This window comes from Mastigoproctus giganteus, chromosome 12, assembly GCF_048544385.1.
Source record: "Mastigoproctus giganteus isolate SK-2022 chromosome 12, ASM4854438v1, whole genome shotgun sequence".
NCBI classification, from domain to species: Eukaryota; Metazoa; Arthropoda; class Arachnida; order Uropygi; family Thelyphonidae; genus Mastigoproctus; species Mastigoproctus giganteus.
Window position 1 is genome coordinate 48,318,485 of NC_143586.1, and position 14,643 is coordinate 48,333,127.

Consider the following 14,643-nt stretch of genomic DNA (forward strand, 5'->3'; position numbering starts at 1 on the left):
TTTAGTAATGACTTCTGATTACACAACGTGCTTGTACGGTTGAGTGTGCGTTACAGATTGCGTTGTGAATTTTTGACATTTTAGTCTGTTTAATCGTAATTATTATGTCTCACTCAGCTGCCAGGCTAAAAAAATTAGCTAAAAAAGCTCTTTCGCAGGTTATTCACACTACTCCATTAACAGTACATATTCCTGCAGGAATGGCTGCAGCAGGTCCACCTCTAGGACCGCAACTTGGGCAAGTAAGAACCGACTACGTTAAAATAAAGAATTATAGACAGTATAGGATTCGTATTGATTAATAATTTAGTAAGCAACGAAATGAAGGCAGTGTAATTGGTAGAACTTTTATTATAATTACATAAAAATACTTATGTTCTGATTGTGAGTATTTTATCGTTTACAGGCTCAGATTTAAGCATGGGAAACTGCTTATGCGTAAATGAGCTTGTCGAGACAATAAGTCGACAGCTCGCTGGCGCACCATTGTCTGAAACTCTCCTTACGTTCCCACCCCACGTACCAGGGCGTTGAGAGATGGGGGCAGTTGGGGCTCACATCTGGTGAGTATGGGCTTGGCACACCCAGGATCCTGAGGTGGATATCAACATTCTTCTCTATCTTGGTGATTCCCTTTTACTTGTCTCTCTCTCTCTCTTGTCTAGTACAGCATAAGCCTCAGGCTTCCTTATACCATATGGCTATTAATAATAATAATAATTTCTCGGCACGGACATCAAGTGGAAAGGGGTGGGGGGGAAGGACCATTGACAGTTATAGAAAAGAGGGTAAATGTTAGATACGTTACAAAGCCGTAGATTATGCAAATACATTTTTATTGGTGTCTGTTTATTCACTTCATCACTGAATGTTATTGATTGTTTGCATTGGCATTTTAGAAGAGTGACAAAATAACTTCATACAGTGAACGATTTTTTGCATTTCTTAATGATTTGGTTGCCTTTAGAGAGCAAGTTTCCTCAGTATTGCACTACTTCAATAAAGTTATCAATGATTGAGTTAGTCTACATTAGGTGGCCTTTGCTATGATGTAATTTTAAAGATATTTTAAGTCTTATGCTATTTCTTCATGAAACAGACTTAAATCCTAAGGGCTCACATCTGGTGAGTATGGGCTTGGCAAACCCAGGGTCCTGAGCTGGATATCATCATTCTTCTCTTTCTTGGTGATTCCTTTCTACTTGTCTCTCTTTCAGGGTAATTTGGGATTGTTTTTTTTTTTTTTTTTGGCCAGTGCAGCATAAGCCTGAGGCTTCCTTGCACCATGTGGCTGATAATAATAAAATTAACATTTCAAAAAAAGTTGTAAAAAGTTTCATTTTTTTGTAATGGTATAGAACTCTTGCCATAAGTATTAGTAAGGCATATGATGCAAGAAAGCAAGCTTATACAGAATCAGCCAAACACATACACTTCTCATTTCACCCATCCATTTGCTCTAAAAGTTTGTCCAGTTCTTGTTTGAATTTTTTTAAGCTATCAACTTCCACAATAATAGATGGAAGTTGATAAGTTAAGTAAATTCAAGGAAAAACTGGACAAACTTTTGGAGCAAATGGATGGGTGAAATGGAAGTTTTTTGTTTTGTTTATTGGCTGATGCTGTATAAGCTTGCTTTCATGCATCATATGCCTCTACTAATGGTTGAAGACAAGAGATAGATACCATTTTAAAAAAATAAACTTTTTACTATTTTTTCAAATGTTAATTTAAGTCTTTTACATCTAGTTGCCAAGATATTGTGCTACTTCTAATATTATAGCATTTCCCCATTGATGAAGTTATTGTTTGTACTGTTGAAGAAAAAATAAACTAAGTGTTACTCCATATATCAGTATCAACATGTTCCTTGGTTATTGATCCCACAAGGATTTGTTTTGAGGATGGTATTTGGCCCTATCCCAGTTGATGCAGTAACATTTCAATTAAGGTCGAGGGAAGGTCTAACTTTATCCTAGCTGCAGTGATAGAGAAGAAACCATTAAGCATCTTTTCTGAAGTTAAAATCTGGCAAGGGAGATTTGGTATAATTTAAAGATGTTATTTACCTTCTCTCTGACGTGGGAGCAGGTAGTCACAAGGTTTGACTTTCCAATTAGGGAAAAATGAAATATCTATTTTTTCTTCTTATTAGAAGCTTCATATAGCTGATCAAGAATATTGATTTGGCAGATCAGAAATAAGTTGATTAAACCAAATATTAGAGACTTTACTTACATGTTTAAATGCAGTGTACTTTTTCCACTTCTGATTAGAGCTAGAGACATGGGATGTGAGCAGCTCTGGAATAAATGGTGTTTGTCTAATGTAATGGTCACCCTGTACAAAAGGGCAGCCATTTGTCAGATTCTATACTCAGTGTAAATAATGACAGTGAAAGTAAGGATGAAGACTTTTATCCTGAGCATGAAAGGCCAGCTGCAGATGGCAGCCCTCCTGAGAGTTCACTGAGGTAGTGTTGAGAGAAAGAGAGCTTATGCTGTCTGATAGTCAGTGGAATGGGTTCTGGTCCAGGTGGCCCTGATGGGATTGGTTAGGGGACTGAATGTAGTGCAAGAGGATATGTAAAGAGTCTTGAGGCAAGAGAGAGAATGAAGTAGAGGCAAGGTATTTTGCATTGAGACTGAGTTTTCTGAACCAATCTGTTTATTTTAATATGACAAGTTCAGTAACTTTTATAGCAAGTTTAGCATTAATTGAGGCATATGATGCAAGAAAGCAAACTTATAGAGCATCAGCCAAAAAAAAAAAAAAAAAACTTTCCATTTCACCCATCCAGTCACTAAATGTTTGTCTAGTTCAGCCTTAAATTTATTTAAGCTGTCAACTTCCACAAAAACAGATGGAAGTCTGTTCCAGCAATCAGCTACTCACTGGCTAAAGGCAAATTTCTGCACATCTGTTCTACAACTGTCTTTCCCCAGTTTGAATTTATGCCCCCTCAGGTTCTTAATCTCAGCAAGTGGAAGTATCCCATCAGCATTTAGCCTGCTCAAACCATTCAAGGCCTTGTACACTTCAAACAGATCACCTCGCAGGTGCCTAGTCTCCAGATGCAGCAACTGACAGAATTTAAGCCTCTCCTGGTAAGAGAACCCCTTTGTTCCTCTTGCCAATCTTGCTGCTCTTCTCTTCTCTGTACTTGTTATAGCAACTCTACATCCTTCCTAAAATGATGCATCCAGACCTGTACACAGTACTAAAGGTGTGTCCTGACCATTGCCTTAAACAAAGGCATAATCACCTCCTTGTCTCTGCTAGCAAAATTCCTATATATCATTGACAAAACTATCCTGAAAGAGGCCTCTGAGGTCGGGAAAACTCATGTCTAAAAATATATAGATTCATACACCGACCATTGAATAAAATTTAAAATTTAATATGACTACAATCTTTACACAAAAATATTTACAATAAACTATTACGGAATACTAAAAACTGTAATAAAAGATCATTTACAATAAAATTTGCTAAAATATAAAACATTAAAAGCGCTAAAAACCTGAAGCTTTCGGGAGCGTCAGCTCCCTTCTTCAACAGTGATATGACTTCCTGCAACATCTCCTTAAGTAGCAGGCTCACGGTACTTCCACACGTGGTATTTCTCCACGTGGTTCAATCGGCACATGGTCAGAACTGGAAGCGGAAATGTCTCGGGAACGTGGCAAAGAAAATCGTTCATCCGACCTTAATATAATTGTTTCAAAGATAGGATTAATACGTATACCTCTATCTCTATTCATTGTATTCCTACTGGATGAACTAATTCGTAAACCCTCGAGCCATTTACGCTCCCAGTATCCATGTGCACGATCCAAAATAATAGCGTCCTCCGGGGAGATTTGATGCTGCTTCTCCCAAAATTGTTCGGCCACAGCAGACTTGTTGTATTCAGCGGTTCTTATGGCATTTAAATGTTCCCCCAGACGATCCCTGAGCTGTCGTTTTGTTTCCCCAACATAACACTCCCCACAATCCGGGCATTCTATTCTATAAACTGTTTATTGAATAGAATGCCCAGATTGTGGGGAGTGTTATGTGGGGGAAACAAAACGACGGCTCAGGGATCGTCTGGGGGAACATTTAAATGCCATAAGAACCGCTGAATACAACAAGTCTGCTGTGGCCGAACATTTTTGGGAGAAGCAGCATCAAATCTCCCCGGAGGACGCTATTATTTTGGATCGTGCACATGGATACTGGGAGCGTAAATGGCTCGAGGGTTTACGAATTAGTTCATCCAGTAGGAATACAATGAATAGAGATAGAGGTATACGTATTAATCCTATCTTTGAAACAATTATATTAAGGTCGGATGAACGATTTTCTTTGCCACGTTCCCGAGACATTTCCGCTTCCAGTTCTGACCATGTGCCGATTGAACCACGTGGAGAAATACCACGTGTGGAAGTACCGTGAGCCTGCTACTTAAGGAGATGTTGCAGGAAGTCATATCACTGTTGAAGAAGGGAGCTGACGCTCCCGAAAGCTTCAGGTTTTTAGCGCTTTTAATGTTTTATATTTTAGCAAATTTTATTGTAAATGATCTTTTATTACAGTTTTTAGTATTCCGTAATAGTTTATTGTAAATATTTTTGTGTAAAGATTGTAGTCATATTAAATTTTAAATTTTATTCAATGGTCGGTGTATGAATTTATATATTTTTAGACATTGACAAAACTCTATGATCTGCTCTGGCAGCCCATCTGCACTGCTCAGAAGAACTTAATATCTGACTGAACAATTACCCTGAGGTCTTTTTCATTTCCCACCTCCCTGAGTGTAGTACCACACAGTTGATACATTTCTCTTGGGTTACTGTTGCCCATATGCAGTACTTTGCATTTGTCAATATTAAACTTCAGTATAATAAATACACAAAACAACAATGGGCCCAGTACCAAACCCTGGGGGACTCCACTAAAAACATTAGTCTATTAGTCCATCTCCCACTCAACCATCCCTTTATCCATTGCAGCAACTTGCCCTTAATGCCATACTGCTACAATTTTTTCAGCAGTCTTCCACGTGCAACAGTATCAAAGGCTTTCCTGAAATCCAAGTATATGATATTAAAATTATTTTTTGCATCCTTTGTGACCACATCATAGTATCCAATCAAATTGGTCAGACAAGACTTCCACTTTTCAAACCCATGCTGTGTCTGAACTATTACTGCAGTCTAGTCTAGGTGATCTTGCATCACTTCTTTAACCAGTGACTCCATTATTTTCCCCAGAACAGAAAAACTAACAAGTCTATAATTATTTGTGTCACCCTTTGAATCCCCCTTTGTGAATTGGGGATACATTTGCACATCTCCATTCCATAGAAACCTCCCCTGAATCTAAGGATGCTCTCATAATTATGGTCACGGGTTTGCTTATATCCCTCACTGCCTCCTTCAATATAACTGAATACATTTCATCTGCCCCAGGTGCCTTTTTTATGTTTACCTTCAATAATTTCTTCTCCACTTTGCTCTCTGTTATTACAAAATCATTTAGCTCCCTGTTAGAATTTAGTAAACTTCTGTCCTCCCCTTCCTTACGGAATTTCTCATGTGTGAATGTAGATGCAAAATACTCATTGTTTGTCAGCTATCTGAGCAGGATCATCAACAGTCAAACCACCAACATCAAGTGGACCAATCTGATTCCCCTTCCTTCTAGAGTTTACATAAGTAAAGAAGTCTTTGTTGTTTTTCTTTGTATACTTTGCCAAGTATTTCTCATAATCAGCCTTCGCTTGCCTAACCTTCTTTGTGACTTGATTACAGACTAGCTTATATCTGCCATAGGCTTCTGTGTCACCTGCTAATTCATATGCATCCCATGCATTTTTGTTCTCTGCCACGAGCCTCAGTTCATCTGACATCCATTTGGCCTAAGTCTTGAACAGTATTCCTTAGTTGGTATGAAAAGCCTAGTAGTTTCCAAGTTTAATTCCCCGAAGGCCTCCCATTTAGAATTCACTGTTTTTAACGTCTCCAGTTGATCTCACTGTATAGAATTCAAAAACTGCCTGAGACCACTGTAGTCACCTTTATGAAAACAAAAACCATTCCCTTTACCCTTGATGGTAGTTACATCTTTAAGTAAATCCCACATCAGTAGACTGTGATCACTGTCACCTAGTGGTTCCTTTATCTGCAAATTCCTAATGCATTCATCATTACTGCTGATAATCAGATCAAGAGTATTACTCCCTTTGGTTGCCCCTCAAACATGTTGCTATAGAAAATAATCCTCCAATAAATCCACAAAAGTCTTGCTAGTGTGTGAGTGACCAATCCACAAGTATCACTCAATATCTGGAAAGTTATAATTTCCCATTACAAGACATTCTGATTTACTGGCCCACTATTTCTCTGCACAATTGTTTGTTATACTCATCAGAGTCATTAGGCCTATAACACACTCCCAGTGGTAATCTGTGAATATTTTAACAATGGGCTCGCACTTTTGCCAACTTTTTGATGAAACATCCTTTGAGGGTGGGGTTACCTACTTAGTAAATCTGATTCGTCACGGAAGTGATGTCATCCGCAGTGTCCGGCAGAGGCACTTCCCATGCTCACTCCACTAATCTGTGTGGGGCACTTACTAGTATCATCAGAGCACATGACATTTTTTGTGACCAGTAGGATATTTCAAGTTCTAACTTTTTAGAATTTTTGAATAGTATGATGTCACAATCATACTTTCTGAGTTACTACTGGAGTAAGTATGATTGCAAGTATTTGTCATACGACTGCAACGATACAAAGATTTGTCGCCAATTTTTTTTTTGTCACATATTTTCACATACACAGCTGTTTGGGGCACCTAACATTTCATTGTTAGGTGCCCCGAACCTAACATTTCATTTCAACTAAGATCGGGTACCTCAATTGATGCTGTTTTCAGAGACATTTATATATGTTGCAGTAGCAAGTGATACATTAGTTATCATAAATCCATTGTATATTGTCTTCCAGAAATTATGGAAATTTGTGAATGATCAATAAAATATTTACAATACAAAAGCTCTTTTATTTCATAATCAATATATACAAATCAAAATATCTAAAAGAAACGAGAAAGATGTTTCACTTAAAACCATCTACTTCGCATGCTCGGCAGACATGCAACTTTTTTATTATTTTTTAGAACTAGTGAAATACTGTATAATGGATACATATTTTTCATGATAAAAAAAAGCATGAAATACAAAAAATTCCACAATATAAAAATATTACATAAACATATACAACTTATTTCTTTATTGATATTTGTTGTCAATCTTCTGCTTTGCTCAATAGTTGAGCAATGATTACAGAGGAATGATTTGACGTAACAATTCAGATCAAATTGAACTAATGATTTTCCATTTAGATGTATGGTCATTTTAATTTGCAACGTGTTTAATTGTCAATTATTCATTCATTCACACAATATTATTCATTACGCTGAAATCTCTCTCAGCTTCAGCAATGCTAATTGCAATGGTTTCAAAGATATTTCTCGCTTTCTTAATTGAAAAGGGAATTTCACTCAATTTTAAAGTTAAACTGTCTTTGACAAAATCTTTAAAATCATTAATTTTTATTTTATATTTTATCAGAAAACAAATTTCTTATTCAGTTTTCAACGTCTTGCCACTGAGACGAAAGTTCTTTCACATTCCACGATTTCCAGTAGCATATGTTTAAAATTTCTTTCAATGGTATCATTTTCTTTATTTAATTTAAAATCACTCAGTTGCATTAATAACTTATCCTTTAAGGATAAAACAATGCATTTAATAACTTGTCACAAGTTAATTTTTTAAAATGTGTTCTTACTTTCAATTTTGATTCCTTCAAATTCTTTCCACTTCAACATGCTCTCAATTTTAGCTTCATAATTTCCTTCAGAATTTTTCAAATTAGCAATAGCATTGATAGTTCGAATAATTAATTTATCTGCTTTTACCATAGTGGTTCTGAAAGGTAAGAGAGCTCCTGCAGGATGTTGTTCATTAGTGCTAAATGGTTAAGAAATTCCAGATTTAAAAGTCGATTTAATAATCCGGAATATTTAACTTCTGATTTAAAATGTTTGCACAAGGCAGGTTAATTCCCTTAACCTGCTATTGCCATCTGCCAGCTACAAGCTGCTCATTGTAGCCGAACACACAACTGATCTTTATAGTTTCCACATCAAGTTCTTTAGCAATCATCCTTAATTTGCACTGGTTTTTTGGAGATTGGTGATATAATGCATGCGGTTTTTTTTTAAATCATTGCCTGTATGTCATTATATCTTAGAACATTTTCTATACAGTGAAAGCCTCGACGAAATTTCAAAATCTGCCAAAATTTCATCTTCGTAAAGTTTATATAATATCTTAGTTGCTGCAATCCCCCACTCCCCTCTACGTTGCTACTGTCACTAGTTCTTTGAATACTGTGCAAACTGTTGGAATTACTTGGATATTTAGCTACTGTGACCATGTTGTTGTTGTTATTTGGTTTTTAGGAGCATTAGCAACTAAGGCCATATTGCTCCGGGAATATGCAGTGGTCATTCCCTGACTTTTCCGCATCCTCCGTATTTGGTGGTGACAGGCTCAAACCCCGGTCTAATCAAGAAGTGTGTGCTACACACTGCTGCTCCTTCCCACCTGGCTACCGAGGTGCCTACTGTGACCATGTAAACATAGACAGAGAAATTTACTGGAAGGTGTGGATCACTCACTTCTCCGAAAAACATATGCCTGTTTGTCGGAGTAAAAGGGAACCACAACTCGGGTTGACCAGAGGCTATTATCCGTGTCGGAAATCTTCTTAATCCTCTGACTGGCTATGGAAAGCATATCGACTTTCTCGGTATGCCTGCATAGGTGTAGGGACATCACTAACATTGTGAAATGGTAATCCTTTTCACCCTTAATTTGCGCTATCTAATTACCTAAATTACCTAAAGGCCAGAGGTGAGAACAGTGCATACAAAGTTCTCTCCCCTAATTCGTTGTTATATGGAAATTTTCTTTGTTCAACGGAAACTATTTTAATGTAATTGCCAAGGGGAATTTAAAAAAAATTCACTATAAATAAGTTCGTTAAACATAGGTCTGACTGTAATTAAATCAAAAATGAAGCAATTTTAAAATACATAACTGATTGATTGCACCATTAAAATGCTGGGGATGCGGCCCCACTTGCTCCACCATACTTTTGGCTCTGGATACTGAATAATTGCACTCAAGATTTCATTTGTAAAATAAATAATCATCTCAACAATGGGCTCGCAAATTTTCAAAAAAAATAACAGTGGGCTCTCGCTAGCCCACTATAGCTTACCACTGCACACTCCTACTCTCCCTTTCCCAGTGTTTGTCACACCAAACTGACTCAACATTGCTCTATCCACACATGTCAACTGGTTGCACTTAGTTAGATTTTGTTTCTTAACTAACAGCATAACTCCTCCTCCTTTCCTACCCCGTCTGTCCTTTCTGTACACATTGTACTCCCCAAATTCCAATTCTGCACTGCTTATATCTGTGTGACACTGTTTCAAATATCCCAACAATATCTGCCTTTGATGCCTTGATTAGCACTTCAACTTCATCAAATTTATTTACTATACTTCTAGTATTGGTGTGCATGCAAGTTACATGCACCTATTTTTACTCTTAGTTACCAGCAGCCTAAAGAGCAACTTGCTCTTTAGGCTGCTGCTCATTACAATAGAAGCAGTGCAAGAATCGCTTTTGTCTCTGCTTGCAGCTACTGTTAATCTTTTAGTCTGTGAATCCCCCCCCCCCCAACTCTAACAGTTTTCCCACCCACTTAACACTGCCTCGATAGCATCAGCAAATATCCTTGCACCCTTTCTATTTAAGTGTATCCTATTCCTGTAGAAGCACTCTCTCCTGTTAGGAGGTGTATTGCTAAAAAAATAGTATCGGAACACTCGTTCTCCAGAAGACTATATGATAATGCCACTACATCAACTGTACAGTAATTGAGTCAGACTTCAGACTCACGGTTCATAGAACAACCAGTTCTAGCATTCAGCTCATGGTGAATCAAAATGCAGCATTTTCACGCATCACAGTATATCTCATTCATTGGATCTCTTTATCTAACACATTGTACTTTAGTAAGAAACATTCAAATTTCATTGTGAAATTTAATTTTTGTTTTTAAAGAAATCTATTAATTTTAAAGATTACTATTAATATATATATATTTTAGTAGCAATGGGTAAAATAGATATTTCTCCCTCCTCTTTGATTATGGTATTGTGTCATAATATTAGGTGTATAAATTTAATGATTTCCTATTATGACATTTAGAAGAAAGTTCCAGAACGCTGTTCTGGTGCATTCTGACCCAAATACATCACTGCCTGTTAGCAAGCACAGACCATACCGAAAAAAATCTACCCCGTGAGCTGTGCACAATTTCCCCAGGGCCAAAGCTCTCATCATATACTCCCTCCTATCATGTGTCTGGACAGAATTGCAAACACTTTCAAATTCAACCCTAGCTCGCGACTTTTTTTCAATATTGACCTTTACTTTTTAAGTGAATCTGCAGATCTCTTACTCTTAAGGTCATTAGTGCCAACATGTACAACAATATCACCTTTTGTGCCCTTAAAAGATATCTACTCTACAACATCATCAACTGTTGCCCCTGGCAGAAGTTGTCACATTATTGCACTACATTAAACAAAACTATGAAAATGCTAATTTTGGTAAATCTTGCACATCTTTCACAAGTTTTCATAAAAAGAATTTTTTTTTTTAGTAACCTTATTTAGTTTAAATATTCCTTGAACAGCATGGTGCATAGGTAAACTGTGTTATTTGAAGATAATGAAGCACTCAAACCTACATTGGTTTAATTGTTTATTTCTGATTTGTAAATATGTGCATAATGGAGTCAGACATTTTTTGGTATTTTCTTGCCACTTCTTCAGTGATTTCAAAGGCTTACCATGTACATACAGCAGCTGTAAAACTTGAAGTATATTGTTGACACACGTGTCATTATTTCCAGTTATCTGTTTTGTTATTTATAGTATGCTGAATATTGAAGATGACCATTTCATTGCGGAGCAGTCAAGTATGGGACATGATACTGCCATGGGGGATGTCTTTGTGTGTGTGCGATGCAAGGAGTGTAAGGAGATAAGGCGACAACTCAGCGTTGTTATGGGCCTATATGAGAGCTTGAAGGATAGGGTGGATGCCCTCGAAGGATTACAAGTGAGGGGCCCATCAAGCTCTCAGCTGCCCACACCAATGCCAGAGCTTGCACTTGGTCATCGCGGAACACAGCGGCAACCCCCAAGGCAGAATGCGCTGGTCCCAAAGGAACTAGTAGTTGTTGGTGACTCTATTGTCAGGGAAACGGGAAACATGCTTTGTAAAAAGGATAGGTGGAATAGGACCAGGGTATGTCTGCCAGGGGCAAAAGTTGATGACGTTGTAGAGCGGATATCATCTTTTAAGGGCACAAAAGGTGATATAGTTGTACACGTTGGCACTAATGACATTAAGAGTAGGAGACCGGCGGAATTACTTGACAAGTACAGGTCACTGATGAAAAAAAGCCGTGAATTAGGGTTGAAATTGAAAGTGTCTGCAATTCTGCCCAGACACGATAGGAGGGAGTATATGATGAGAGCCCTGTCAATCAATTCGGCCCTGGAAAGATTGTGCAGGGCTCAAGGGGTAGAATTTTTTTCAGCCTGGTCTGTACTTGTTAACAGGAGAGACTGCTTCTACAGGGATGGGATACACTTAAATAGAAAGGGTGCAAGAATGTTTGCTGATGCTATCGAGGCAATGTTAGGTGGGTCGGAAAACTGCTAGATTGGGGGGATACAAGGACTAATAGATTAACAGTAGCCACTGGCAGAGGTGAAAGTGATTCTTGCACTGCTTCTATTGGAATGAGCCGCAGCCTGGAAAATAAGATGCAGGATATTTCAGAGACTGCTGGGAATCATTGGGGTACAAGTAAACACATGGGTTGTGTTAGGGTAGCTAAGAAAAAGAACAGGTGCATGTATACTTGTGTGTACACCAATGCTAGGAGTTTAGTAAATAAATTTGATGAATTTGAGGTATTGCTCAAAACATCAAAGGCAGATATTGTGGGGATTTCAGAGACGTGGTGTCACACAGATATAAGAAATGCAGAACTGGAATTTGGGGAGTACAATGTCTACAGAAAGGATAGACAGGATAGGAAGGGAGGAGGGGTTATGCTATTAGTTAAAAAACACATAAAATCCAAGGAAGTGAAGCCAGTCGACATCGCTGGACAGTGCAGTGTCGAGTCAGTTTGGTGTGACATAAGCATTGGGAGATCAAATTGAGAGTAGGAGTGTGCTATAGGCCTAATGACTCTGATGAGTATAATAAAGAACTGTTCGGAGAAATAGAGTGGGCCAGTAAATCAGAGAGTCTTATAATGGGGGATTTTAATTTCCCAGATATTGACTGGAATTTGGGGGCTGGTCACTCACACAGTAGCAAGGCTTTTGTGGATTTATTGGATGATTGTTTTCTACATCAGCATGTTCGGGAGGCAACTAGAGGGAGTAATACTCTTGATTTGATTATCAGTAGTGATTCTTCATGCATTAAGAATCTGCAGATAAATGAACCACTTGGTGGCAGTGATCACAGTGTGCTGAAGTGGGAGTTACTCAAAGAGGTAACTACCATTAGGGGTAAAGGGAAGGGGTATTGCTTTCGTAAAGGCGACTACAATGGACTGAGACAGTATTTAAATTCTATACAGTGGGATCAACTGATGATATTGCCAACAGCAAATTCAAAATGGGAAGCATTCAAAGAACTTATTGTGGAAGCTACTAGGCTTTACATACCAACTAAGAAATATTGTTCAAGGTTTAGGCCTAAATGGTTGTCAGATGAACTAATGAGGCATATGGCAGAGAAGAAAAATGCATGGGATACATACAAATTAACACGTGACACGGATGCCTATGATAGATACAAGTTGATCTGTAACCAAGTTACAAAGGAGGTTAGGCAGGCGAAGGCAGATTACGAGAGATCCTTGGCAAGGGATGCGAAGAAAAACAGCAAAGAGTTCTTTACTTATGTAAACTCTAGAAGGAAGGGGATGAATCAGATTGGTCCACTTGAGATCGATGGGTCAACTGTTGATGACCCTGCTCGGGTAGCTAACAAACTAAATGAATATTTTGCATCGACATTCACACATGAGGAGTTATTCAGCGAGGGGAATGCCAGAGGTGTATTCAACTCTAGCAGTAAGCTAGAGAATCTTGTAATAACTGAGAGCAAAGTGGAGGAGAAATTGTTGAAGATAAACACAAGAAAGGCACCTGGGGTGGATGGGATCTATCCAGTTATATTAAAGGAGGCAGCAAAGGAGGTAAGCAAACCCTTAGCCATAATTATGAGAGCTTCCTTGGACTCAGGGGAGGTACCCATTGACTGGAGATGTGCAAATGTGACCCCAATTCACAAAGGGGGATCAAAGGCTGACACAAGTAATTATAGACCTGTGAGTTTAACTTCTGTTCCCGGAAAATTAATGGAGGCACTGGTGAAAGAAGCACTGCAGGATCATCTAGACAAGACTTCAGTTATAGCTAGGACACAGCATGGTTTTGTTAAGGGGAAGTCTTGCCTGACCAATTTGATTGGATACTATGATGCAGTCACAAAAGAACTGGATGCAGGGAATAACTTTGATATTATATACTTGGATCTTAGAAAGGCTTTTGATACTGTTGCACATGGAAGACTGCTGCACAAATTGGAGCAGTGTGGCATTGGAGGCAAGTTGCTGCTATGGATAAAGGGGTGGTTGAGGGGGAGAAGACAGAGAGTGGTAATCAATGGACACTGCTCATCGTGGACTAATGTTATTAGTGGAGTCCCTCAGGGTTCAGTATTGGGGCCTTTATTGTTTTCTGTATTTATAAATGATATTGATGATGGTATATCAGGCTTAATGTCCAAGTTTGCAGACGATACGAAGGTTGGCAGGGTTGTCAAGGACACTACTGACACTATGCTGCTGCAACAGGATTTGGAAAGGTTGAGCAGATGGGCTTCGAGGTGGCAAATGAAGTTTAACATTGACAAATGTAAAGTACTACATATGGGAAACAGCAACCCCAGAGCAACGTATCAACTCTGTGGTACTACACTGACAGTGGTAGAGAATGAAAGGGACCTGGGGGTGGTGGTGCAGGCAGATATGAAGTTCTCTGAGCAGTGCAGACGAGCTGCAAGAGTAGCTCATGGTGTATTGTCAATGATATATAGGAATTTTTCTAGCAGGGATAAGGAGGTGATTATTCCCTTGTATAAGGCAATGGTCAGGCCACACCTAGAGTACTGTATACAGGCCTGGAGGCCTCATTTCAGGAAGGATGTAGAGCTGCTGGAACGAGTACAGAGAAGGGCAACTAGATTGGTGAATGGGACAAAGGGGTTCTCTTACGAAGAAAGGCTTAAGTTTTGCAAATTACAGTGTCTGGAAACTAGGCACCAGCGGGGTGATCTGATAGAGGTGTACAAAGCCTTGAATGGTTTGAGCATGCTCAATGCTGATGGGATTCTTCCTCTAG

At 38.5% G+C, this 14,643-nt stretch overlaps 1 protein-coding gene across 2 annotated transcripts in view; it reads left to right on the forward strand.

Moving 5' to 3' along the window:
• mRpL11 (mitochondrial ribosomal protein L11) overlaps positions 1-14,643 on the forward strand; it is a 37,384-nt gene continuing 22,741 nt past the window's right edge. For both annotated transcript variants that reach the window (XM_090386087.1, XM_090386088.1), the window contains exon 1: positions 1-242. In XM_090386087.1, coding sequence (XP_090242213.1) covers positions 105-242 — 138 coding nt within the window. In that variant the 5' untranslated portion in view covers positions 1-104. The remainder of the gene's footprint in view (positions 243-14,643) is intronic.